Genomic DNA, 25736 nt, shown 5'->3' with positions numbered 1-25736 from the left:
TTTATACATCTCGCAAGAACGGTTCGTTTTGTTGTAAAAAAAAAAATTCCGGATGTGTGGGAACGGCGGCGATCTAGTTAAAATAAGAGATTTTTTTGTTATTGTTTTTTTGAGTGCCTCTACACTCGAAAAACAGAATGCGGGTGATTAACAATTGCGATGGCTCCACGGGATGTCAAGTATTGTTTAAAACAGGAACGTCCCGAGGTCACACAGGAAAACAAGTTGAATCGATGTTTATATAAAAAAATAAATGTATATACAATATACGTTGGTTTTATCGACGATAAAAAGACTTTTACATACTTATTAATAACTTTAATTCAATTAATTAAAGCATTTATATATCAAATATAAAATGCGATGAGTGTAACAAACAATAGACAACACGTGACTACAATAATATAATATTTTCCTATAGTGATAAATATTTAACATAATATGTATGTAACATCGGTGACGCCGAAAAACCATAGAGGTTGTACGGCTGGGCAAACTCTGTAGACTCATAGGCAGACATTTAATGGAATTTTTAAGGTTTCTATATAAAATAATCAAAACACAAATAAGAGTAACAATAATATTTCTAATAAAGCTTAAATTTTGGGGGGGAGGTTATTTAAATTTCTGGGTATTTAGCCTCCCCTGGGATCTCAGGAACCCCCGTAAAGTTCACATCGCACATCTTACGATGTCATTGCTTGCGTCTCAGGTTTGCAACCCGTATACTCGGTCAAATGCACGGTGCGGACCTTAGTCCTAGTCTACTATAATGGTATTTAGCAACTAAACTCTAGTAGCATCGCGATAATCGTTCACCGATCTATCTCCGACGAGTCATTAAGCCTTTCAAATGTCATCATGTATCATCTGGAAGTCGGTTCGAGATTCATAGACCATACACGGTTGGGAGACTGCGATATCACGGATCACACAAAGGTTTTCAGCTCTGGAAAAACTGGACCAAGTGTCAAGGAGTACTGCAGGTCGACGTCACGACGATCAACAGAAACGACGACAGTTTAAGTGAGTTCATGATATATTAAATTGCACCTATGTGTAAATTATCTTAGTTCTGGAGCGTGTCCTAGTCTTAGGTCGTGGCGTTCTGAAGACTTGTGTTTATCGTTTATTTTATACGGTAAGATAGGTTGGTATACGATAAAATAGTAATGACATAAATTATAATATATTCCAAGATCGAAAACAACTCAGGGACGTGTTGTTTAAATACGTTTTGAAATGTGAAAATAAACTCTCTATAGGTACATTGGAAACATACAATAAACACAGTGCTCATATCGCATATTATAATATAACGACATTTTTCTCGACGAAACACAATCAACAACTGTGCTGATAACTATATAGATAGGAAAAAAATAATCTATCCTTCGGCGACTGGTCGTCACTTCATTGTCTTCCGACAGTAAAGCCAAAAGGGATTTAGAGTATTTAGACATTAGACCTTATATCCGTTATTCACTCGGTACATAGGCTATTCGAAATGACAGCGATTGTTTGTCTGCGCGATGGCGGTCCGGACGATTGTGTAATCGGCGTTATCAGTTTCGACCGTTATCGGCAGACAAACACAAAGCCATTATTATAATATATGCGGTTGCGGCTGACTTTTTTTCGTACGCATTCTCACCGCACGAAAACACGACGTAATTTGCCCGCATGTATTTATATTATATTATAATATAATACGTCGTCTACTGAAAACGCCACGCTCGGGGAGGGGGTAAAAAAGGGGTGTCCCTCTGACCAAATCCCCCGGGCCGGAGTCGAACGGTTTAGTACGCAATAACAATAATAATAGTATAAAACGCAGGCCCATATGCGAGTCGGGGTTTTCGGCGGGACACGCATCGCGCGCACACACATCCGATTTACGCGATCAGTCTGTTTTCGTTGCAGTCGCTCCGCCGCGGTCATATTATATAATATTATGTGTGGCGTATATTTTCTACTCGCGCGTATAGTCGGCCGGCAGATAAAAATGGCGTTTCGACTCTCTATTATACACATTATATTATATTGTGTTATGTGCGCGCGACGCGAGAGGATAAAGTTACCCTCAGGGCACCGTGCAGTGATGTGCGCCCATTGTGGAGTGTGTACGCCGCACGCATATGCGTATACGGTTCGACGTGTGCGTGTGTAGAACGAGGGGGTAGGGGGATGAAAAAAATAAATAGACTCTGAGAGAGAAAGAGGCGATGATGTTTATAATGCACTACATACACACACGCATACGACGATAAAGCCCTGCCGTATCCCCTTCCGACGACCAACGATAGCTCGTCATATATAGTTTATAAAGAAGACAGCTGGGTGTGTACGAGCTCGCGCGTGTGTGTGAATTCGATAATCTCTCTCTGTACATATATATATATACGCACACACGTATATATATGCTGACGGCAGCGGCTTGGACGACGGCGTGGGGAAGAGCATATGTCACTAGCACGCCCTTTGCGTGGATTATAGCATATATATAAGTATAATAATACGCTGTACGGAGGAGAGACGAAATGTTTGGTCGGTAATTGACGGCGGATTTTCGACCGAGTGGCCGATTCCGCGGTGCCTCGCTCTACATTATGTATATTATACATATATACGTATTATATAGGGTGCGATCGGAGTATATAGAAATAAATATCGCGATATATGGGTACTATTATTTGCGATAAAAGTCACGCGAAAATCGCCTTGTCTAGACGGAGCCGAACTGGTTGCGCGCGTACATATTAAATAGGTACAAGTATAAGTATAATAGGTACCGTGTTGGTATATTCTCTAAATTATTGTAATACATTCGACTGTCGGCGACTTCAAGTCCGTCGGGTAAAAACAGAATTCGAGTCATTAAAAATGTCGAAAAACTAATCTAGTATACTATTTAGCGTTTGAAGAAGAATTTTTATCTAGAATTTCGAGTTACCGATAGTTGACTGTATATTATACATATCACGCACTATATACGCGCATATCAATTTGGTTACTAATTATATTCGGGTACCGATAAGTTTACAATAATTTATAGTACGCTACGCGTAAATAAATAATAATAATATTATTATTACATCGAAAAATCGGAATCACTCTTATTGCTTTTAAAACAATCGGATAATATAATATTATAATAGGTACCTTTAGCGATTTAGTATAATACATTCATTAAAATTCAAATACAAAATAAGTTTTGTGTGTATGTCTAATTTTAGAACACGGAATGGTAGATTTGCCCACAAATTGTGTACGCGTGAAAACGCAATAGAGTCTTAAATAACTGTGGATTTAATACAATTAATTATTCTATTTATTTAAACACAAGTACGTATAATTTATAACCAATAACTCACCCTAGAGGATTATGTGTGTATTATAAAAACAATATAATATAGGTACCTACTAGAAAAAGGCTAACAATTATTCAAATAATAATGTATATATATATACGTATACTATACATTAATGGCTTGTGACTATACATAGCATGAGGTAGTGTATACTGCTATTGAGGTACGCATAGAGTAATTTTTGTTTTTTGATCTCGACGATTCGTACCTATACACAGTATACGTACGCATTATACGTACTGTTGTTCTAGAGCTGTAACAATGAAACGATTTCGGATAAATACACATTATTATATTGTCGCCGATACGTTTTAATTATATTATTTACCGATCGGGGCCGTACGTACTCGATATTATAATAAACAGTGGCGGTGACGATGACGACGGCGTGTACACATGGGGGTAGTCTGAAGAGCCGTTTTTTAGCCGTTAAAGCGTTCGCGGATGGCGGCGGGGGGTGCAGTGTCGAGAAAAAAAATAATACAAAAATTCGCGCGGCACTCGAGTGTATCCAGGTTGTTCCCGGCGACAACCGGCCGGGCCGCGGACTTAAGTGCCCGGAAGCCACTTGATGCTAAAAGTTACAATGCAAACACACCGGTGTGACAATCTACCTATAATACGCGCATATACTGTAGTAGAAAGTATTATAATGTTGCGTTTTTCCCATGAGAATCGCGAAGAGTTCGCTAAGCCGACTGGCGACTACAATGTATAATGTATATTATAATACCTATATATCGCTTTATCGGCGTACTTATATAGATCTCTGCAGTATAGCCTGCAGTACACGACAAACGTATATATTCACGGATTCCGATCATGTGGTGCTACGTACGCGTTCGTAGTACATATTTTATTGTACATACGAGGTCCGGTTTGGTCAAAATTTGTCTTCACTCGCCGCCGCCACCGCACTTGGATTTTGACCGTTTGCCTGTATAATACACATATACTATGTATACCTACGTATTACAATGGAAACACGGTTCGGTCGACCGTACGCTAATACGGTTTGACGTGGATTTTTTCCTCTCGTCTTAAAATATTATATATAACCTACCTGTAAACATAGTCCGCGCGCATTATATAGGTACAAATGCGTTTTATACACACGTTTATAGACGTATAATATTATTATATATACTCGTCTTCTCTACATATTATATTATTTTGTTCTCTGTGTCGGCTACCGTGCACTGCAGTTCCGTCGTATAGGTATACGAACAACGGCGGGTCCCGCGTTTAAATCCCTTTTGGTGACTTCTCAGAATTCTTTGAAATCAACCATCTCCGGCTTGTTATAATAATAATAATAATATATTATCGTCGCCGTCGATCTATCGCCTCTGCGATGGGTACCTACGAGAGACGACGAAGACGATGGCTGCCAAGCACCGCGCCCGACACAATGCGTGCAGAGTGCGTGAGGTTATTCCGAAACGAACTGAACGCGCGTAAAATATTGTCGACCAGACATCATAATAACATTGTCTGCTCGTTTTAGGTTGTACGAGGTGCCCGCGACGTCTGCAGTGTACCTACCTATATATCTGCAGTTAAGACGCATTGCAGGTTTTTGGTAGTTGGTGAATGAAAAACGACCATATTATTGTGCATATTTTACTACCGAGTGAAAACAAAAGAGTGCGCCGTAAGAGATGAAATCAGCGTGTGAAAAATAATGAATAAGTTTAACGCGGTTCGCAGAAAAGTTTATTATACATATTTTATGTTAAAATATTAAGCCGTTCAGCTTAGATATGACATGGCGATGACCTTAAAATACTAAAAAAATTAAACTAATAATGTTTCACTTTATAGATAGGCGTATAGTTACTACTTACTAGGTAGTAGGTATCATCACTTAAATGTTTTATAATTTATTACAAGACTCATTATAAGTTCTGATAAGTATAGACACTGTTTAAGTATTTATTAACTTTTTTATATAATGTATATATGTTACCGTCAATGATGAAAATTATTTAATAACCATATAAGATAAATGCCTAGCCAATATCATAAATTACTAACTTTAGTAGACGATATCGCCAATGCCTAAGTATATTAACTGATAACATAGGTAATGTTGTTAGAATAAAATATTTTATTAATAAATTTACAACTATGACTATAGAAAATTACCTTAATGCCTAATACTAATAGACTCTGTTGATAATTTTGTTTAGCAAAATATTTAAATTGGGTCAGAAATTTATAAATATAAAATTAATTATACAGTATTATTTATTTTCACAAATAAATGTACTGTGATACTTTGAATTGCATAAAACATTATACTTGTTTTATGAACTCGTCTATTAGTTTTGCATCATGTTTACAAATACATTTAGTATACCCTTGTGAATTAGTGACCTAACTCGCGATTCCAGCAGCCTCACAAACAGTGACTTATTTTTATCCGGTAGTTATAATAGTTTTTTCATTGTTTAATATATTTTCAGAATATGTAATCAATTGTGATCTAGTGAACCTATGTTTTTAACATTGTATATTGGATAGGTACCAACTATATAGATTACAGATAATATATCCAATAGACAGCCATCTTTTACTTAATAGATACTTAGTTGATATACTGACCAACGACATGTTAGATCCAATTATGTTACTGTTAGTACTGATTATAGATAAATCGATTTTACAACACAAGGCCGTTTCTAATTCAACAAAAAAGTAATTGGTTTAAAATGTTTATCAATTATGTCTAAAATGGCCCAGACTATCGTCATTACATAGTAAATGTTTCTAAATGTAACATAATTGCCTGAAAATAATGGACATTAACGTTATTCGCTTGTCAATATCATAATATAATGTCTAATTTTATCGGAAATGTCGTTATTGGATAGGTATTTACGTAAATTCTTTAATTTACATCTTTGGCGGCAACATGAACATTTAAACCCGTTTCCTAATTGTAAGAAATGTAGGTACTAAGAAAAAATATATAACGTGTTCAGAAAAGAATAAATATAGGTTTATTTAGTAAATATATAATAAGCAGTAATTACTATATTTTAAAATACTCGTTTTTTATTTGTATTTTATAATACCACTAAAAAAGCGATTTACATTATAGTAAATTACTATATTATAGGGGTGCGCCGTGAGTACATCCTGAGTAAATCACGAAGTATAAATACAATCTAATCTGTTTGATAGGATACTCAACACGTCAAGACATTACTTGATAAATACAATTCCCCTTTGAAATATGTTTTGAATTCATAATTATTGTTGTAAGGGGCCTACATAATCGGTGCAACGGTTTTAATAATTTAATATCTATTATTTAATTTTAAAATATCAAACCTGGGCATAAACGAGTTAAAAAGTTAAAGTTAAGTTAATTTTAACTTTTTAACTTAACTTTTTTGAATTTAATTTTCATTAACTTAATTTTTAACTTAATTGGTGTTTATTGATATTAACTTAATAAATAACGAGTTATTTTTAATAAAATCTAAGTTACATTATTTTATAAATAATTAAATTATAAATAAACCTAACCTAACGCTAACATATAAAAAAATATATGTATAAACTTTTAACTTAACTGAGTTAACCAACAATTTTATTAACTTTTAACTTTTAACTTTTTCTTATTGATGTATATTAACTTAACTTAACTAAGTTAAAAAAAATCACTAACTTGCCCAGCCTTGGAAAATATATAAGGTGCACACACACACACAATAACAATTTCCACTGGGCACAAGTTCAACAAAAATTTATAATTTGTCTTTTATATTCTAAAAGAAAAGTTTTTGTACGTCATAATGAATGAATGATTTCTCAGTTCAAGAAATCAGATGTTATTTTATTAGCCCCTCGTGATAGGTAGGTATATTAGGTAGGTATACTACAATATTACATAATACATATTATTATAGCGTCACATTTTAAACGTATCATTCACAATGTGTTTTATTCGTTCATATTAATCAATATATATTTTTATTTACTGCATAATTATTTGTACTTACACAATAGTATAAAAATATTATACCTACACTTCATACACAATATTGCAGTCTTACAAAACTTTGTAACAATATTCTATGTAATTAGTACTTAAGTAATAATAGTTATTACTGTCAACAATATTTCATAACAAAAGTTAATTTATTTTTTATTTTATTTACTTACGTTTTTGGCATTGATTGATTAGGTTTAACGACTTCTACTTCATTAAAACGCTTAGACCAAAAATTATAGTAACATTCTAATTATTATTTAAATAGTGCTTTATTTTTCTTCGTATTTCAAGGGTGTTTAAATAGATTACTATTTACTTAACTGAAATTACTTCATTAACTGAAAAAACATACATTGAATTGATAACTATGGCGTGATACATTTTGATGATACTCCTATGATCATATACCTACTCAAAACTTTGATAGAGAGATTTGGTTTTATGCACACCCCGATAGTATATTATTAAATGTAACATAAACCGTTTTTTTGGACATATATCGACGTATTATAATTATAAACTAAATTATGATAATGCAATTTGTTTTTTAATGATAACATTGCGAAAAAAATGAAAAATACGATAAACCTTACACACTGTGGTCAATCTCCTTTTACATTAGAAATAATGTTAGTATAATTTCATCGATAAACATAGTATTAAAACAAAGATGACGGAAGATATTCTAAATATATGCACATTGTGGGTACTTTATTTTATATTATATGGCTATAATATGAGTTTGTCAATGAAATGTAGATAAATGGAAAAACTTATGTCAAAATTGTATTTATAGTATTTGTATGTACTCTGTTGTATCATTTATGAAACTATTATTGATAGTCATTCGTTGTCTTAGTACTTACTGTAGAAATAAATTAATATTTAAGTAAAGAAATACGAATAAGAATAACGATGGTAAGTTATTGCAACTGCATATAAATATCAATTGAATAATGTTTCCTAAGTTATTTTACTATAATGAAATTAGATATACTATCATAATTTAGCATAGTAGCATACTATATAATATGTAAGGTATACAAAATTATAATAATGATATTATATATTACACAAATTACAATTATTGAACCATTGAAATTTATAAAAAAAAAATTCAAAGTAAAACGTTTTAATTTCTGTTTGAAATTTTGAAGTTCTGTAATTTAACTAGTTTAAGTATAGAATTTTTAAATTAAAATAAGTACTATAATTCTCTATAAAAAACTACTTTTATAATATTTACGTATATGATACACAGGATAATGGATAGTCCTATACAACCAACCAACACACATAAAATGCGTATTAAATATTATTTTGATGACCTCCTACATTTCAAAATATATTATGAAATACAATTTTTCCAGCTGGGCGATGATAGATACTGGAACGAAATTTACTATTGGGGATACACTATATATTTAGTATAGTATATATAGTCTGTACCTATACAAATATATAATATTTTATATCTTATACCGTCAAGTACAATCGTGCAAAAATCTAAATAGGCGCAGCTGAACCGATAGTCATCTGGGCCAAAATGTCACCCGGTTTTCAAAGATCGTGAAAAGAGAGAGAGAGAAAGAATATAATATGGACAATGACAAAAGTAAATACACCACAGAATAATACACACGTCGGTGTCGCGGAGTCTATTTAAGAAGTATTTTGTCAGTCTTTGTGATTCCTCGACCGCGGTTGGGTATATCCTAAATTTCCATATAAAAACTCGGCCGAGTGAATCACGCACAAACCCTCTTCCTATATATACCTCAGTACCTCACCCCGTGTCCGAGAGAAATAATACCCGAGGAATTTGTATTATTCGCTTTTCTTTCGGCGACTCTGTATAGTATATACCACCTTGTATATACTTTATATGGGGTATATAATAATGATAATAATAATAATGTTCAAACCAAATATAATATAATAACATGGGTGACAAATTTTTGGTGTACCCGGTGTACAGTTTAACGTCAATTATGACATGCTCAGTGTTATCTGTGTAAATATCATTTGCCGTCTTCCAAAATAAAATTCATATTATTATAATATATTATAAACTAACGAATAAAAAATAAATAAATATAAATACCATCTGTTTCGTGTATCCTACTTTGTATTGAAATTCAAGTGTATTACTCTACACTTATCATTATACCTACCAACAGTTAGTTAGTGTTTTATTTATTTTATTTTGTTCCTACTTAGAATTTCTGTAACTATATATATATATAGGTATATATTTAAGTTTAAATCAATAGGTATTATATGATTGTATGAATTATAACTACGAGTATTAATAGAGAAAATATATTTAAATATACCTAAGGTACTATTTTAATGTACAAACTTAATTATTTTTATACTAATATCTATATGTAGGTATATGCACTGAATAACACAATAATTGACTTAGAATTATTATGATTTTTTTTTATTTTAAAGAGGAGGGGAATTTGTTTACCGGTTTCTTGGTCTTTCTTCAATACACGACTTAAAAAGGATTTGTTAGACATTAATACCTCAAAACAATGTAACCAGACCCTTTTTTCATAAACAATGTAAAGGTACGTGATAAAAAAAATATATCCTCTTATCGACAAGAGAAATAGTAAGTATACATACCTACCATATATATACCTATATAAAATACAATTGTTAGGGGAAACGTTTATTTATCAAATAATTTTTGTTATTTCGCCACTCGACATTTGAAGAATTCAATAATTATTATAATTACTGACGGTTAAAAGTTATTATAAAAACAAACTGTGAATAATTTATGATCCTCATGACTAATTTTAATTTTAAAATGTTCTACTGTATGCACTGTTCTTAAATTCACCATGATACAACATATAAGTGTAATTGTATACAAATATAACGTATAGTATTTGAATCACAAGATATGGGGATAAATCCATTTTTATGAAGCACACGTAAATACATCGTTTACTGCAGAAAGGATACAAATTCGACAGTTTGAACAACTGAAAATAACACTAGTAAATAACAGTTAACACCAGAAAAGGGACATCAATATTTCATTTTTGTTTTTCCTGAAAATTTATTAAAGTGGTCCTCATCTCCAGTTAGCGATTCACATAGTATATTATTATCAACCTCTGATAGACTCATATATTGATATAGTGACAATAATAACATCAGTTTAAATATAAAATGTTCTATACTCTGGCTCGAGTTCATCACTGCACGGGAAGTTTAAAATTTATTTTTACTTCTTTCATTTATCTAAACAGATATACATTTCATAGGTTGGTTTAAAAATATCGAGACTGAAATATAAGTCGAAATTACTATAATATGATGAATTAAAAAATATTGGTTCTAATAAGATGGTATATTTTGTACCCATAATAATTGGACGATTTTGTATAGTCTTTGTGGTGAAATAATTAAAGATCTAAATGGTGATTTTTTATTGTATCGTACCTATAGCTTACCTACTGGCTTAGTGAAGAAAAATACTGAACAATGATTGTGGTGTTCTGCAAATTCCAAAAATAAAAATAAACTTATACAAGTCAATAGAATATAAATTAAATTGTAGTATATAACTCCGTTTATTGTGATAGTTATAATAATGTGTTTCAATATATATATATATATAAATACACACATGTGTGTATACTGTATGTATGCTATTATATATACTTCAATGAATATTCGGGCGCGGCAGTAAAATTTGACCTTTATCTGATATGAATTTATTGAGGTACAAAATATTATTTCTATTAAGATTCACTGACCGGGAAGGGTAAAGGTATAGAAGCCGACCTTACCCGCACACACAGTGTAATACCAGTAGTAGTTTGTGATTAGTTTATATGTATGTGGTAGTATAAATATGTTGCTGTCAACACTAAGGATTTCCTGCCTTATTCGTGCTGTATACTTATATTTATTATTATATTATATACCTACCTACCTACCTACCTATACAGATCAAATTCTGCGATGCGACAAACAAAAATATTTGCAGAGGATAAGTGATAAAAGATCATGTATTTGTGTGGTATACGATATAAAATTAATGGAATCAACTGTGAAATATTTTTGACCATCGTCGTGGTTAAATTGAGTCATACAATATAGTATGATAGATAATTAAATACATTTAATTACAATACATAGATATGTATAATAATTATTTCAAATTATAAGTGTGACACTAATATATTTTATTTTATAGTTTATATAGAATGGTGCATATCGATATAAGAATAAACTGACCTGCAACTGCTAAATAAATAGGATCTAGTAATTAGTAAACAATTAGACCTAAACCTAACCAATGTTAAAAGTTATATATTAAATAGACTATATAGTTTTTATTAGCATTCTATATAAAGCGTCGGACTGCCAGAGTATAATATTTAGGTCTATTCATAAGTTTCCTCCAGCTAACATTAGAGACAGTGTGAGAATCGTTTTACCGGATGTCGACAGGGGACGAGCAGATCCAAGGAACATTATATTTGCAGAGGATGGGGCAATATTATTAAGTTGGTAATAAATATGGTACTATGCCACAGTTATGCACCAGGAATCAGTTTGGTGTGAGTCTGTTATCTTTAATGCCACTTGATGAGATGGTACATGTAGAAACATCATTGAGATAAATTGCAAGGTTAATATCACACATTCGCACGGTATAGTGGTCAAGAATACAAAAGGTGTTCATGTAAGGGGAAATGTGACACTTATCCATGTATATGTAAATCATGTAGCATTTTGTACAATTGAAATGTCATGGAAGCATGTCATGTAATAATAAAGGATAACACACATAAACACTTTAATTCTATACTTCAAATAAAATGTTAAGAAATAATTTAAAATATAAAATTTTATGTAATATTATATAATTAGTAAGTTATGTTATTAAAAATGAAAAATAAACTCATATTAATAATATTATGTATTTTATGGTAATTACTAATTTATCTTAAATATATTTAATATTGTGAATAATTTAAAATAATTTTATCTTATGCATGATGCATTTTTATGATTCTTAAGACATTATTCAAAAGTTCTTGGCTAATATCTTATTAATTTAATTATTATTATCCAGTTATTTATTATCAACATTTACTAAATATTCATGGCGGGTAATGATGATAGTTGGCTAATGTCGACATTATCTAAATCTTAACATTACCCGTAATATATAATATATATGTATTGTACTATACATAAATAAATGCATTTTTCATAGTATATTACCTAGTGGCTAATTGATGTATATTTTTTCTTTTTATAAAAATAAGATAAATAAATATTAACTTTTTAAACTAAGAACATTTACTTATATCATATTATACTATAATTTTCGAATGAGGTCCATTTTTTTCTGATCTGGGAGACGTGTAAATTGTTTTTCAAAATATTGTTGTACTTTTTTATTAGCGTAGCGAGTCTGTTGAAAAAAAAAAAGATAAAATTTAATTTGTATATATTACATTATTATAAGTACAACAAGACGATAAGGAAAAAATGGTTGAATACAAATCATGAACAAATGAAATGCAGGCCACAGTATAATTAATTCTTGTAAAAATTAACACTATTTATGAAAAATATGAGATCCTTTGACCATTATAAAGCTTTAACCTGTATGACCGCATTTATGCCACTTTTTAATGAAATAATTTTAAAGTTTATTTTTTAATGGCATATCATTTCGAATGTTCCAAATTCAAATTTTCAAAAAAATTATCCACTAAATATGTTTTTGTATAAAAAGGGAAGTTCTAATTTGATAAAACAGAAGATTGTATCACCACAGTCCACAGAACATCCTTAAGTAGTACGAACATATTCAAGAATTTAAAACTATAAATAGTTATAGTTCAAACTAATAAATTTAAAATTAAAATTTTTGTTTTAGATTCTGAACGGATGAACGAATTTATTGATTTTATAGTGATCTATGTGTTTTTTTTGTGTATATTCCACAACTTTTCAAAATTATGTTTCAATTTAAAACTTCATGATTAGTTTCCGATGAAAAATTGAATATCCTTGGTGCATTACAAGTAAGAACATTCTAGCAGTTTTCAAAAAAATCAGTTAAAACAAAAAAAGTGATGGAAAAACGAAAATTTTTACGCAAAACTGGTTTTTACAAAATTAATTTATTTTTATATTTGTAACTCAAAAACGAAAAACTGTAAATACTTGAAATTTTCGCTAAGTGTTTATATTATCGTTATCTATACACAGATTAAATTTCAAAATATTATTGCTTTTTTTTAGTTATTTATAGGCAACTGAAATTTAAACTTAAATTTAATTCACAAGTTATCTTAAGTTAATATTAAATTAAATAAGTTAAATTTTTACGAAATCCAAAATGCATACGTAAAATAACGATTTACTATCAAATAATTTTAGATTTTTGTTATAATAAAAAATTGTTAGTTGTAGAAACTTGAAACATAGACCAGATTTTTAAATTAGTATTTGCTGTTTGTGATTTAATTTTGGCTATTTAAATCAATAAACATAAACTACCTATAATATATATCCTAGGCCGACAAATCATCTCCGTTCAGAATCGTTTTTCGTATGCAATGATACATATCATTGCATTCAAATTTTAAACATTTATTATAGTGATCTACTCTATGTCTGAGGTAGTGAGGTCCACTCGATACCTATTATATAGCAAAGCGTTACCCACTTGACTTCCTTTCTTAAATTTATATTACCTTTGAGTCTTTAACTAATTTTTCACGTGCTAATAAAAGTTGGTCTATAGCATCTTGTCCTCTATTAACGTGGGAATATGCTCTGGCTAATAAGTAACGATATTCTGCAGGAAATGAACCAACCGTTTCTATTGCATTTTCGTATTTCTTTAATTCACTAACACAATCAGTAATTTTACCACTACCCGTAAATAATCTCAGTCCTGCTTTTAATAATGTGTTTTTATTTTCTTGACCTAATTTTGCCTGAAAAATAAAATAAGTACTGTGTTAATAAAAAATTTAAAACATAATATACAATGAAATAATAGATAATTTAATGTAATGAAATTTATTTCTATAAAATATAATATATTTTATTGTTTAATATACTAAAATACAATTTAATATAGTATTATGATTCATTATATTTTTACTTAAATATTGTTATTAATGGAAATAGTTTGGCTCAATGAAAATAATTAACTCAATTTAAATGAACTCGAGTTTTTAAAGCTAGAAGTAACTTTATTAACATAAAATTAAAACACATAAAATATATTATCATAATTGTCTAAAAGAGGTAACCCATCTAGTATCTATTTATTAAATTATTAGGTACGTTATAAGAGTACAGTGTACTCTCGATTATCCGTGAGCTGATTATCCACGTTGCGGATTATCCGTTGCCTTCTGTGGAATCATCTATATTTACACAAAATAAAATATATATATCTTTAAATTATACATCATTATCGGTTTAATTAGTTTGTGTTAGCCGATTACTCGATAACGCCGTAAAATACGATACGCTTGTTTAATATTAAGACTTTTTGGTAATTGTTGATACGTAGTCTGCAAATATCGTATTAATAGTTATTACTTATTAGTGTTATCATAGGATTCGATTATTTTTATTTAAAACCATGTATACCGTCATATTCATCTAATTTTTAGTAAACTCTCCAGAGCACTTATATTATTTGTTATCTATAACAAAAATCTAAAATTATTTTATAGCAATAAATAGTTATTTTACGCGTACATTTTTGATTTCATAAAAATTTAAACTTTAGATAAAAAGCTTATAATTTTTGTAAGATAAACTTATGAAAAATCTTGTATTAAATTTTCAATTTTTAGCTATACTTATACAAAACAAAATTTTAGAAAATTATTTTCAAAATATTTTGAAATTTTAACCATGTATCGATAAAACTTATATGAACATTTGGTGAAAATTTCAAGTATTTACAGTGATTCGTTTTTTAATTACAACTATACAAAAAAATCAATTTCGTCGAAAACTGGTTTTACGTAAAAATTCCCGTTTTTCCGTCACTTTTTTTTTTGTTTTTCTCGATTTTTTCGAAAACTGCTGGAAAGTTCTTACATTTAATGCACCAAAGATATTCAATTTACCATTAGAAACCACCCTTGAAGTTTTAAATTGAAGCATTATTTCGGCAAATTATGGTGTACACAGACACACACAAAAAAAAAACACACATCATTATAAAATCAATACATTCATCACTTTGTTCACAATCTAAAGTTAAACACCGCCATCCCCCACCCCGGGGCATGGCAGAAACCTACGGGTGCCCCATTAGAAATTCTGCCACAACACACACACGTGTTTCTCCCTACCGTTCCCAACCTTACAGTAATAACCGATAAAAAAAAACCTAATTCATCCCCAATGGCCTAAGTTGCCGCGGGTGTATTAAAAAAAAAAAAAAAAAAAAATAAAGTTAAACAATTTAAGTTTTTTTAAGCCATTATGCTCATATCGTTATACAATTAAATTTTTATATTAGTTATATTATTATTTTTAAAGTTTATTATCCTTTATTAATTGAATTTTTTTAATTGAAATTAAAATGTACCTATATATTAAATTAAAAAATTATACATCCATATTATTATAAACATTAAATTATAATGTATGATTTAAGTTATTATAGTCTCTAGGGAATTAACATGTGACCGTCAGGCAGTACTAAAGTAGACCTAGGAGAGTTTACTATCTGTAGAGTTTACAACCGACCATATTTTTTAATTAACTAAAAAAATGTAGGCAAGTGAGTATTGTTCTATTGTACTGCATACTATTTATTTCCAAGGTTATTATAAGTAGGTGAGTTGCATCTCTCCACCAGAGAAATCAACTTTACCGTAAATAAATCAATTTAGTAAAACTTATTTAATGTAAAAATGACTTCTTATTTTTTTGTTTGTTTATGGTTTGTCCCAATTATAAAAAAAAAGTACTAAGAATATTTACTTTTGATCCCTCAATAATACAAACTAGATCTAAAATAACACCCAAAGCTAATCTCAAAATTTAAAATTTAAACATTTTATCAACAATTTAACTTGTACTCATACACAAAAAAATACATCTTTGTAAAATGAATACATTCATCTTTCTGTTAAGAATCTAAAAGTTAAGTCATTTTAAAACCAATTAAATTAGTTAAGTTTATTAGTACTCAATAGTACGATTTGGCAGATTAATTTAGTAAATCTCTAAGTCAGTTCCATTTTGGATCTTTTGGAGTTATCCGTGATTAAAGGATGGTCGATTAAAATTTGATAGAGGGTCATCTTAAAATAACAGACGGTAGTATAGTTTGGTTAAATGAGTAAATATTGAAGTTTTTAAGTCTTTTTTCAGATTGTTTTAGATGATATAAACAAAGAGTAGAAATATTTGACGAAGCAAATTGATCAAAAACTTTGGTTTGTTCTTAAGTATAAAGTAGGTAGGTTTAATCAAGTCCCATACCTGAAATCGCACTAATCTGATAAAAGATTTATTTAGTTTATTGCTAGTGAATATCGTGGATCAGAGGTATGAGCAGAGCAGTTGTTGTGTAAAGTTTACTGATTTTATTTTATCTTTAAGATGATGAGCTTAAATGATGAGTCTCTCAATCATCAAATTAAATTATTTAACTATAAAGGAAGTGGGAGATCAAGTTATTATTAAATGAAATTGGGAAAATAATAACTTTAGTATGATTTTAATCTAACATTAAAATTCATAGAAATACATATTATAATCATTTAGGTGCAATAATATAGTCTAAAAAGGATTATAATTTGTGATTTGATAAAATTATGATGTTATTATTTACTTCACATGCGATTCTCGTATCGACAAATTTTAATATTAGGTTTTGGTTATCTTTTATATGTTTTGCTGCTTCTTCTTTAGTTTTTCTAAACCAATATCTCATAAGACGATTTTGCTGAATTTTAGAACTAAAAATGAAGGCTTCAATCAATCGAATTTTCTTCAGTAAACATTCACCCAAGTCTTTTCCATGTAATATCCGACATCGGTAAACATAATAAAGTCCTAAAATTGGTTAAAAATGTTAGATATATATTTAAATATTTTAAAATCAATTAAACAGTTAATTAAAAACTGCACAAACAAAATGTCTCAACTATTCATATAGGTTATGCTACAGTAGATATTAACCTCAAGTATTCATAATTCTTCAAATAAATAACAATTTAAATGAAATAAAAAACATACCTTGAGCAAATGTAATTTTTACCATCGGACAATTGTATGCAACACCATAATATTTGATCAGTTCTATGGTACCCTCAAGTTTTAAAAGAATCAAATTTTTTTTATTGGCTGTAGTCTAGGAAGAAACAAATTTTATAGTTTTTATGATATTTTCAATAATAAATTTATATTTTTTTTTGATCTTTTACAGTAAGTATGTTTTTATTTTAAAATATCAAATATTATATAAATAGGTTGTGGAAATTTTCGAATAATTTAATATATTAAAATGTGTTTATATTGCTAATTAGCTTATAGATATACAATATTTTTATCGACGAAATAGTGTATATAAATTTAACATTATATTTATGCAATTACGAATGCCTATAAAAACCTTTTAGATTTGGAAATAAGCTCGCTAAAATAATGGCAAATAATCTATGAGGTATTAAAAATTATCTAACGATTAATAGTTCTAACCTAGTTGATATGCCCCTATATTTAAAAAGACGGGGTGTTATTCAGTGTTTATTTCAGGTAGAGCTAACCATGATGGGTGTTACTGAAAAAATGTATAATCTCCCTAAATGTATGACATTTGACGATGTAAGAACAAAAGGTATTGATGGCCCACTGGTTTTACTTTTACCTACAAATTAATCAAAGATCAAAATATTCATAAATTTAAAATTATTAAAAACTTATTCTTTTCAAAAAAAAAAGTAGGAAAAATTGTACAACTCATTGAATTTTAATGTTAAAAATGTAGAGATTTTTCATAAGTACGTAAAACATTTCTTAGAAATAATCAAAATGCTTTATAAAAATCAAAAAGTATTTTTATGTGTGCCCCATTTAAAAAATTATCAAAAAACTACTCTTAAAACAAGCTCGTTTAGGTAATCACTCTGAAGCTGAAGTTTAAAAAAATATTTTTACTTTCCTTAAGGAAATTATTAAGGAAATTCATTTTGTTTTTTAATAGCATACCCTAACCTCCAGGTATTAAATATCTGAAATTAACACATAAGTTATTCTCAGGATATATTGAGTATTCTTTATAATTGAGTAGGTCATTGTAATGAAAGTGTTAATTTAGAATTCAGCGATAAATCGTACGATAAAAAAATCTAATACAAACAGATGTAGAATTTCTCATCATTGATAATTGCAAATTATAATATAAGTACCTACGTAATTGCAAAAAGTTTAAATTTCCGGCGAATAATATATTTTGCTTAGAACAATATTGAAAGCTTTGAAAATATTTAAACTTCAAGTATTTCTAAAAAAAAATTGTATAAATGTATTTTTAGATATTTTTAAATTACTACAGGTATCTCATGACTCTTGAGAAATCTTAAATCAAATTTTTTAAATATCTCTACAACATAAATCGATATGAAAAAATTTCAAAAATAAATAGATTATACTTAGTCTTAATATTTTGACATTTTTATCAAGATTATAAGCACATAATTATAAATCGTTTTATTATACTTATAAGAACTATATTTTTTAATTTTTTAATTGTATTAAGAACGACCTATTAAGAATCTTGTATTAAATTTTTAAAGTTTATTTACTGATAAACAAAAATTTTATCATTTGTAAATAAATCGAAAATACCTATAAATAGTATAAAACAACCATAATATTTTGAAAACTATACAATATAGGTGTTAAAGGTTTATATAAATATTAGATGAAAAATACTAGAAAAGTATGAATTTCTATAATTAATTATTTTTGTTGAAAACTGGACTGGCAATTTACACTATTTTCTAATTTTTTTTATCTGCTTATTTAATTATTTTGAAAAATATTAAACAAGTTTTTACTTTTGACACTTAACTAAATATTAATAATTTTCTGTCAGAAACCACCCTAAAAGTTGACGAACAGAGTATTTTTTATTTCTATAAAGTTTCCTTTGAGACAAAAAAAGTGTTTAAACACAAATAATGTATACATTTTTATAAAACCAACATTGACATAAGTTCTAGGCAAAATCTAAAATTTTTTAAAATTATTGAAAATATTTACCTACAATATAGAATATACATTTTTTTAGTTGAATGTTTTGCTAATTGCTAATCTATAATAAATTTATTATAGTTAAGGAAAAATACTATAATCAACTTACTTTGGAAAGCTGGTTAATTCTATTAAATGCTGATATTTTAATTAAATCCGCTTCATTAAGTAACATTCTTTCTAGTTCCTCCGTATTATCTAGAATTTATACAGTTGAATCAGTTGATTAACTATTAACATTAAAGCAGTGACGTCATTTGGGGGAGGGGGCATAGTAGTATAACTCTAGATTTAAAAGTATTACCAGGCCAATTTCCGAGCCCAAATGGGCTGGCTGCCGTCTACCAGGTAAAAAAGACGTGCCACGAATTGGCACTAGAGACTTGGAGCCTTTTTTTAGGGCTGATACAACATAAAACTTACTACCTATAGGCTATGAATTATGATTCGAATTGAATGTGGTGAAGCGTTAACAATCAATTTAAAAGAAGCACTTAAATTTTTTCTAATATATCTAAAGAATCGCTGCTACCCACTTACATATGTATATACAAAAAGCTAAATGCATGTTTCCTATATACTTTGTAGTTCATTAATTATTATAATTTAGGTACTTATTTAAATAAATTGGACTAGTATATTATAAAAAAAATAGATAAAGATTTTAGCATATAGGTAATTCCTTATTTGTATTATGCTATTTTAAATGATCTTATTATATTTTATTAATGTTATAATAATTAAAGTAAGTACCGAAGTATAATTAGTGAAATAATGGAGTTTGGTGAATATTTTATTGCGAAACTGTGTAATTAATACTATAAACAGTATAAACATTTTAATATTTTGTTTTTCAGAGTAAACTAATGAGAAGATTATAATAATATGTTAATGTGAGTTAAGATCTTTTATGTATAAATAAGTAATATATTAACAAAAGCGGATACAGTTTGTCTGAGTCTGATTTAAATTTAAATAATTTATAATTATATTACAGTTATAAGCTTAGGGTATGAAGTGTAGTATTAGCCGATCATTGTTATGCCCTACACTAGCAATTATTAAAATGACTCCCCTGCATTAAAATATTTTATTTTAAGTATAGATTTTATGAAATAATACATAATAATAGTTTCACCACATATTTATTTATTTTAAGTATATATGTAGATAAAAATATAGACATACTCTCTTTAATAGTAGGTGCATATCCAATGGCTAAAAACAAATGTTTAATAAAAAAAATTAGTATATATTATAAATTATATTAAAAGCATTTAAGAGGTACCATAATTTGTGATATATGTATATATGTGATACATATGATGTATAAGTATACTATATTATATATAGTATAGTATAAATATACAATAAAACCGAGACAGGTAACGTTATTTGACACAGTACTTATATATTTTTCATTCGGTTACTGGAACATGAATCTAGTCATTATAGACTAGTAGATTAATTAATTAATTTGACTTGCAATGTTCTTAATATACGTATTCTGAGGATAAGTATCACAGTTTTATTTGTTTTTAAAGGAAAAATCTTATTTTAATTTTGAGTGGATCGATAGACTTTTGGTATTAAACTTTAAAACAATGTGTGTTTATTATTATTGTTTAGTGCGTGTGGCTCATCGCATTTTTACAGTGATAAATATTTAATATGTGAAATATGGAGTGTTATCCCTTGAAATAATGTTAATTAATTTTTTGCATTCCAAAAAAAAAAAAATTTACTTGTAGGTGGATATTTTGATAATGTAATATAAATAATAAATATAAGTCATTATTAGTTGGTGATATCGAAAAATCTTTAACTTTTAAGTATAAGTTACTTTCCTGATATCAGAAAATGTCTTTTATGATGCTAATACATAAAATCGATGAAAAACACAATGTCATTAACTTTAGACCCATCTCTAAAATTTAAATTATTCCTAAAATGTTCGAAGCAATAATATCAACAAATTTATCTCAAATTATCTCTCCTTATATTTTTTTTTAAATCCTAATCAACATGGCTTTAAAGTTTAGACCAAACATCAATCTCTACAAATCGTTTGCATTATCAATCTAGAATGTTAACTACCTTCAATAAATATGTTTAAACTGATTCCATTTACACAGACTTCCAAAAAACGATCGATAAAGTTAATCATAAATTACTTTCTTTAACTACTTTTGGTTTTAATAGAACATTTTTAAATTGAATAGAATCATATTTTACTTGTCGTAATTAAGCAGTGAAATTCAGTAGTTATTTCAGTATGGGTTCCGGTATATCATAAAGTTCTCCATAAGGCTCTCTTTTATTTATTTTATTTATTTATAATCTACCTTCTTTTCTAGATTCGTCAGTATATTTAGTATTATTTGTCGATGATGCTAAAATATTTTCGCCTTTTAAATCTCTCTAGTGCATTACGTCTACAGTTATATCTGAACAAGCTTGTTAGCTGGGGTAAACAAAATTGCTTACCATTAAATATCAATAAATGTAGCATCATAACTTTCACTTACTTTTTGAATTATATTCTGTATAATCGTTCAATTTATCATACTTTGCTTTCAAAAGTTAATTCCATCAAATATTTAGAAATTCTTATTGATAGCAATATGTGTTTCTCGCCAAACATACATTTTTTTACAAATGTAAGGTTTCATTTACATGAACACTTTAAAAATGTTATATTTCTCAATTGTCAGGTTTCAACTAAAATTTGGCTGTATAATTTGGTCACCAAATTATGCTCTTTATATAAATTAGGTAAAATATGTACAGTATAAATTCTTAAAACTGATTTGTACTAAATTAAATTTTTCTATTATCTAAAGGCTATTCATTTACATGTCTTTATGTGAATTCAGAAGAAAAGTTGAAGATTTTATGTTCTTGTTCGATTTACTAAATGGAACATTGGTACTTAACATAGATTTCTCTTAATTACGTTCTATGGTCGGATTAAGAGCTAACAATTAGATTGATTTATTTTATATGTCGCGCCATGTTTAATGTTTATGTTTTTAGTTCTTATGTCAATAACTTGTGAATTTATTATTACCTACTGTTATATCTTGTTAATTATATTAAATATTAATATTATTTTTTAAAAATACATCAAGTATATTAATTTTTATGGATGTTGTTACTGTCCAAATATTATTTATCATAAAATTATATCACTTACTTGTACTATTATTCTAAAGGGTAAGAAATCATTAATAAATTAATTAATATTTCGTCAACAAATGTCAACTAACAATATTAATTAATGCTTAAATTCCCGATTTCAAATAGATTTCAAGCAAATTCAAAAATGTGCATACAATTAGAAATAATACAACATTCTCTGTTTTCGTTGTCTTATGGTCTGTATATTTATACTCTGTTTAATGTACTATTATATGTTTTTACCTTTGAAAAAGTTTCTTGAGAATGAACCTGCAGAGAAAGAAAAATAACTAATATAATAAATAATATATTATTTGTGTATATATTTTTGTCATCAATTATGAAAAATATCTATGTATACTAAACATTGCTTTTATCTAAAGTTAAACTCTAAAGATTAAACTACAATTAATTAAAAATAACAAATCCTGATACCAAAAGTTATCGTAGTATCTCCACATCTTAGTATAAACTCAAAACTAAAACAATGAATAAAGTTAAATAGATTTCAAATAAATTATTTTTATTATTTTTATTAACCTAGCTTGATCAATGATCAGAATAATCGATATTATTTGTATGTATTTTTAATTTTACATCTAAATACGATAATATAGGCAGATTAAGATATTATATTTATAATATCATATACCTCCAACATATTCAACTATAGATATTTTTACAAAACCCTAATAAATTTAGATAATGGCGAGCTATAATGAATCTAATATATATATATAGTTGACGACTTATCATATTAGAACGATTTTTAAATATTAAAACAATAAAAAAAAAATGTGTTAGAATTTAAATTTCATTAATTTAATCTATGATATTACGAAACATTTTGATAATCAGGGCTAGGATTTGTATGCAATAAAAAATTGTAAAATATGCATTTTATTCACCAAAATATGTAAAAATATGCATTTAAATTTTTAATAGATACATACAAAAATATAATTACAAAAAATATGTGTTTATTGAAATACATCAGTGATTAGCTGATTGACATATAATAAGTACGTATAATTGAGATTAAAAATTTAAAAATTTAAAATTATTTATTTATTTTTCGTCTGCATTAATTATTATTTTAGTAATAAAATTTAAAGTTCTCATTCAATAGTATAAATATGTGTTTTATATGCTATCACCATACATTTATTTAAATTTTCAAGTACAAATGATCAGCGAATATACATAGTATATTGTACCATAGAATTGTACTTATAAAAATAAATTTTATATTTGACCAAAAATACTTTGATCAGTTTTTATTTATTATCGGCTTAAATACAATAAATACGATTATACTAAATATGAAAAAATATGCATTCAGCTCAATATATGCAAAAACGTGCATATACTACATTTATGTTATACACTATAAATCGCGGATATTACTCAGATAAATTCTATTTAAACGTAGCAAAAAATACATTCTGTTGCATACAAATCCTAGCCCTAGTGATAATTTAAACTATATAAATCATGGCATCATGCCTACAATTAATGTAGTTATTACAATATTATTCTATAATAATATTATAATATAATATATTATATTATCATTAGTCATTAGGTATATCTATTAATAATCGGCTTATCAATGATTGATTCCGTTTAATTAGGTACCTAAAATTGTTGTTTAAACTATAACTATAATATGTTTTCGTAATAAATGAAAACCAATAACTTTGTAAATTACAATTAATAATTATAAAATAATGTTTTTTTAAAAAATATTAATTCTCCTTCTATTAATATTTTTATTTTTTTGTTTGAATTACTTGAATCCCAATCCTTAAAATAATTTCCATTTTTAGTATTGAGTAGTTTCCCGATGTTAAGTTTTGATAGTAATTTTGAATTCCATGATTTACCTTGAAATATAAATATTATACGTAATTAATATTTTCTTGCATTTAATTAGCTTAAACTACTGTAAGTAGGTACCTATGTTAATATACCCAAATTAAATACATTTAAATAATTGTGTTAATACTTATTTAGTAAAATAAATATTAATACAATAATGATGTATTTTCTTTTCTTAGATTTGAATTTAAAAAAAAAATCAATGTAGGTTTAAAGTATTATAAAATTATATTCTACATTTCTATGTACGTTGATACGCAATAAATGATTAAGAATCAGTTGTGAAATTATTTTAAAATTATATTTATGTATTCATTACTAACTATGGCTAAATAGTAAATTAATTACTTTCCATCGTTAAGTTTTATCCTATCGTTATTTCATAACAATTTGACTAATGTTATTATCCGAAGAAAATGAAATTGCTAAATTTAAAAAATTCTATAAATCAGTATTCATTATTTAATTAAATGTTGTAATGATAGACTTAAAAAAAATTATATTCATATTGTACAATTTCAGTTAGAATTATTTAATGAATACAATAAAATTATAAGTCTAATATTATTTTTAAATGTTTATATATAAATAATTCGAATCTACTTAACAAACATCAGAGTCCTGTTCATTTATTCGATAATATAAAATAAAAATAATAATAGTTTTAAATAATATTGATAGTTCAGCATAATTAATATATATATTATATAAACATCATTAATTATTATTGGTAACTTAATATACCTTTTTTATCAGCACAATTAGCAGTCGTCAGAATTATAGAAATTATTAATAAAATAGTAAAGTACCTTCTGGCCTTCATGGTTTATTTTATCGTAAAGGTAATATTTATTTAAAACTAATATATTAAGAATTACTAGTGGTCCGTTGGCGCTGAAAATGCAAACATTACATTTATTAATCATCAAATAAGCACTTGGCACACTATATTCCTAAGTGTTATTATGAATATTGTATTTAAAGGAAAACAGCTAAAAATA

At 27.5% G+C, this 25736-nt stretch overlaps 2 protein-coding genes across 2 annotated transcripts in view; both read right to left on the bottom strand.

The window, feature by feature from the left end:
* Nucleotides 1–12609: 12609 nt before the first annotated feature.
* On the bottom strand, nt 12610–25708 carry LOC114120835 (uncharacterized). Its single transcript, XM_027982886.2, has 9 exons — nt 25480–25708; nt 24648–24740; nt 23098–23124; nt 20863–20892; nt 19784–19872; nt 17656–17770; nt 17249–17472; nt 14127–14372; nt 12610–12832 (listed from the first exon to the last, which is right to left on the bottom strand). The coding sequence occupies exons 1-9, from the start codon at nt 25556–25558 to the stop codon at nt 12737–12739; spliced, it is 999 nt and encodes a 332-aa protein (XP_027838687.2). The 5' UTR covers nt 25559–25708; the 3' UTR covers nt 12610–12736.
* LOC114120430 (constitutive coactivator of PPAR-gamma-like protein 1 homolog) overlaps nt 19009–25736 on the bottom strand; it is a 77203-nt gene continuing 70475 nt past the window's right edge. Inside the window, exon 17 of the mRNA XM_050199871.1 lies at nt 19009–19021. The gene's annotated coding sequence lies outside the window, so the exon portion shown is untranslated. The remainder of the gene's footprint in view (nt 19022–25736) is intronic.

This window comes from Aphis gossypii, chromosome 2, assembly GCF_020184175.1.
Source record: "Aphis gossypii isolate Hap1 chromosome 2, ASM2018417v2, whole genome shotgun sequence".
In the NCBI taxonomy this organism is placed as follows: domain Eukaryota; kingdom Metazoa; phylum Arthropoda; class Insecta; order Hemiptera; family Aphididae; genus Aphis; species Aphis gossypii.
This window is presented reverse-complemented; position numbering and strand designations above follow the sequence as displayed.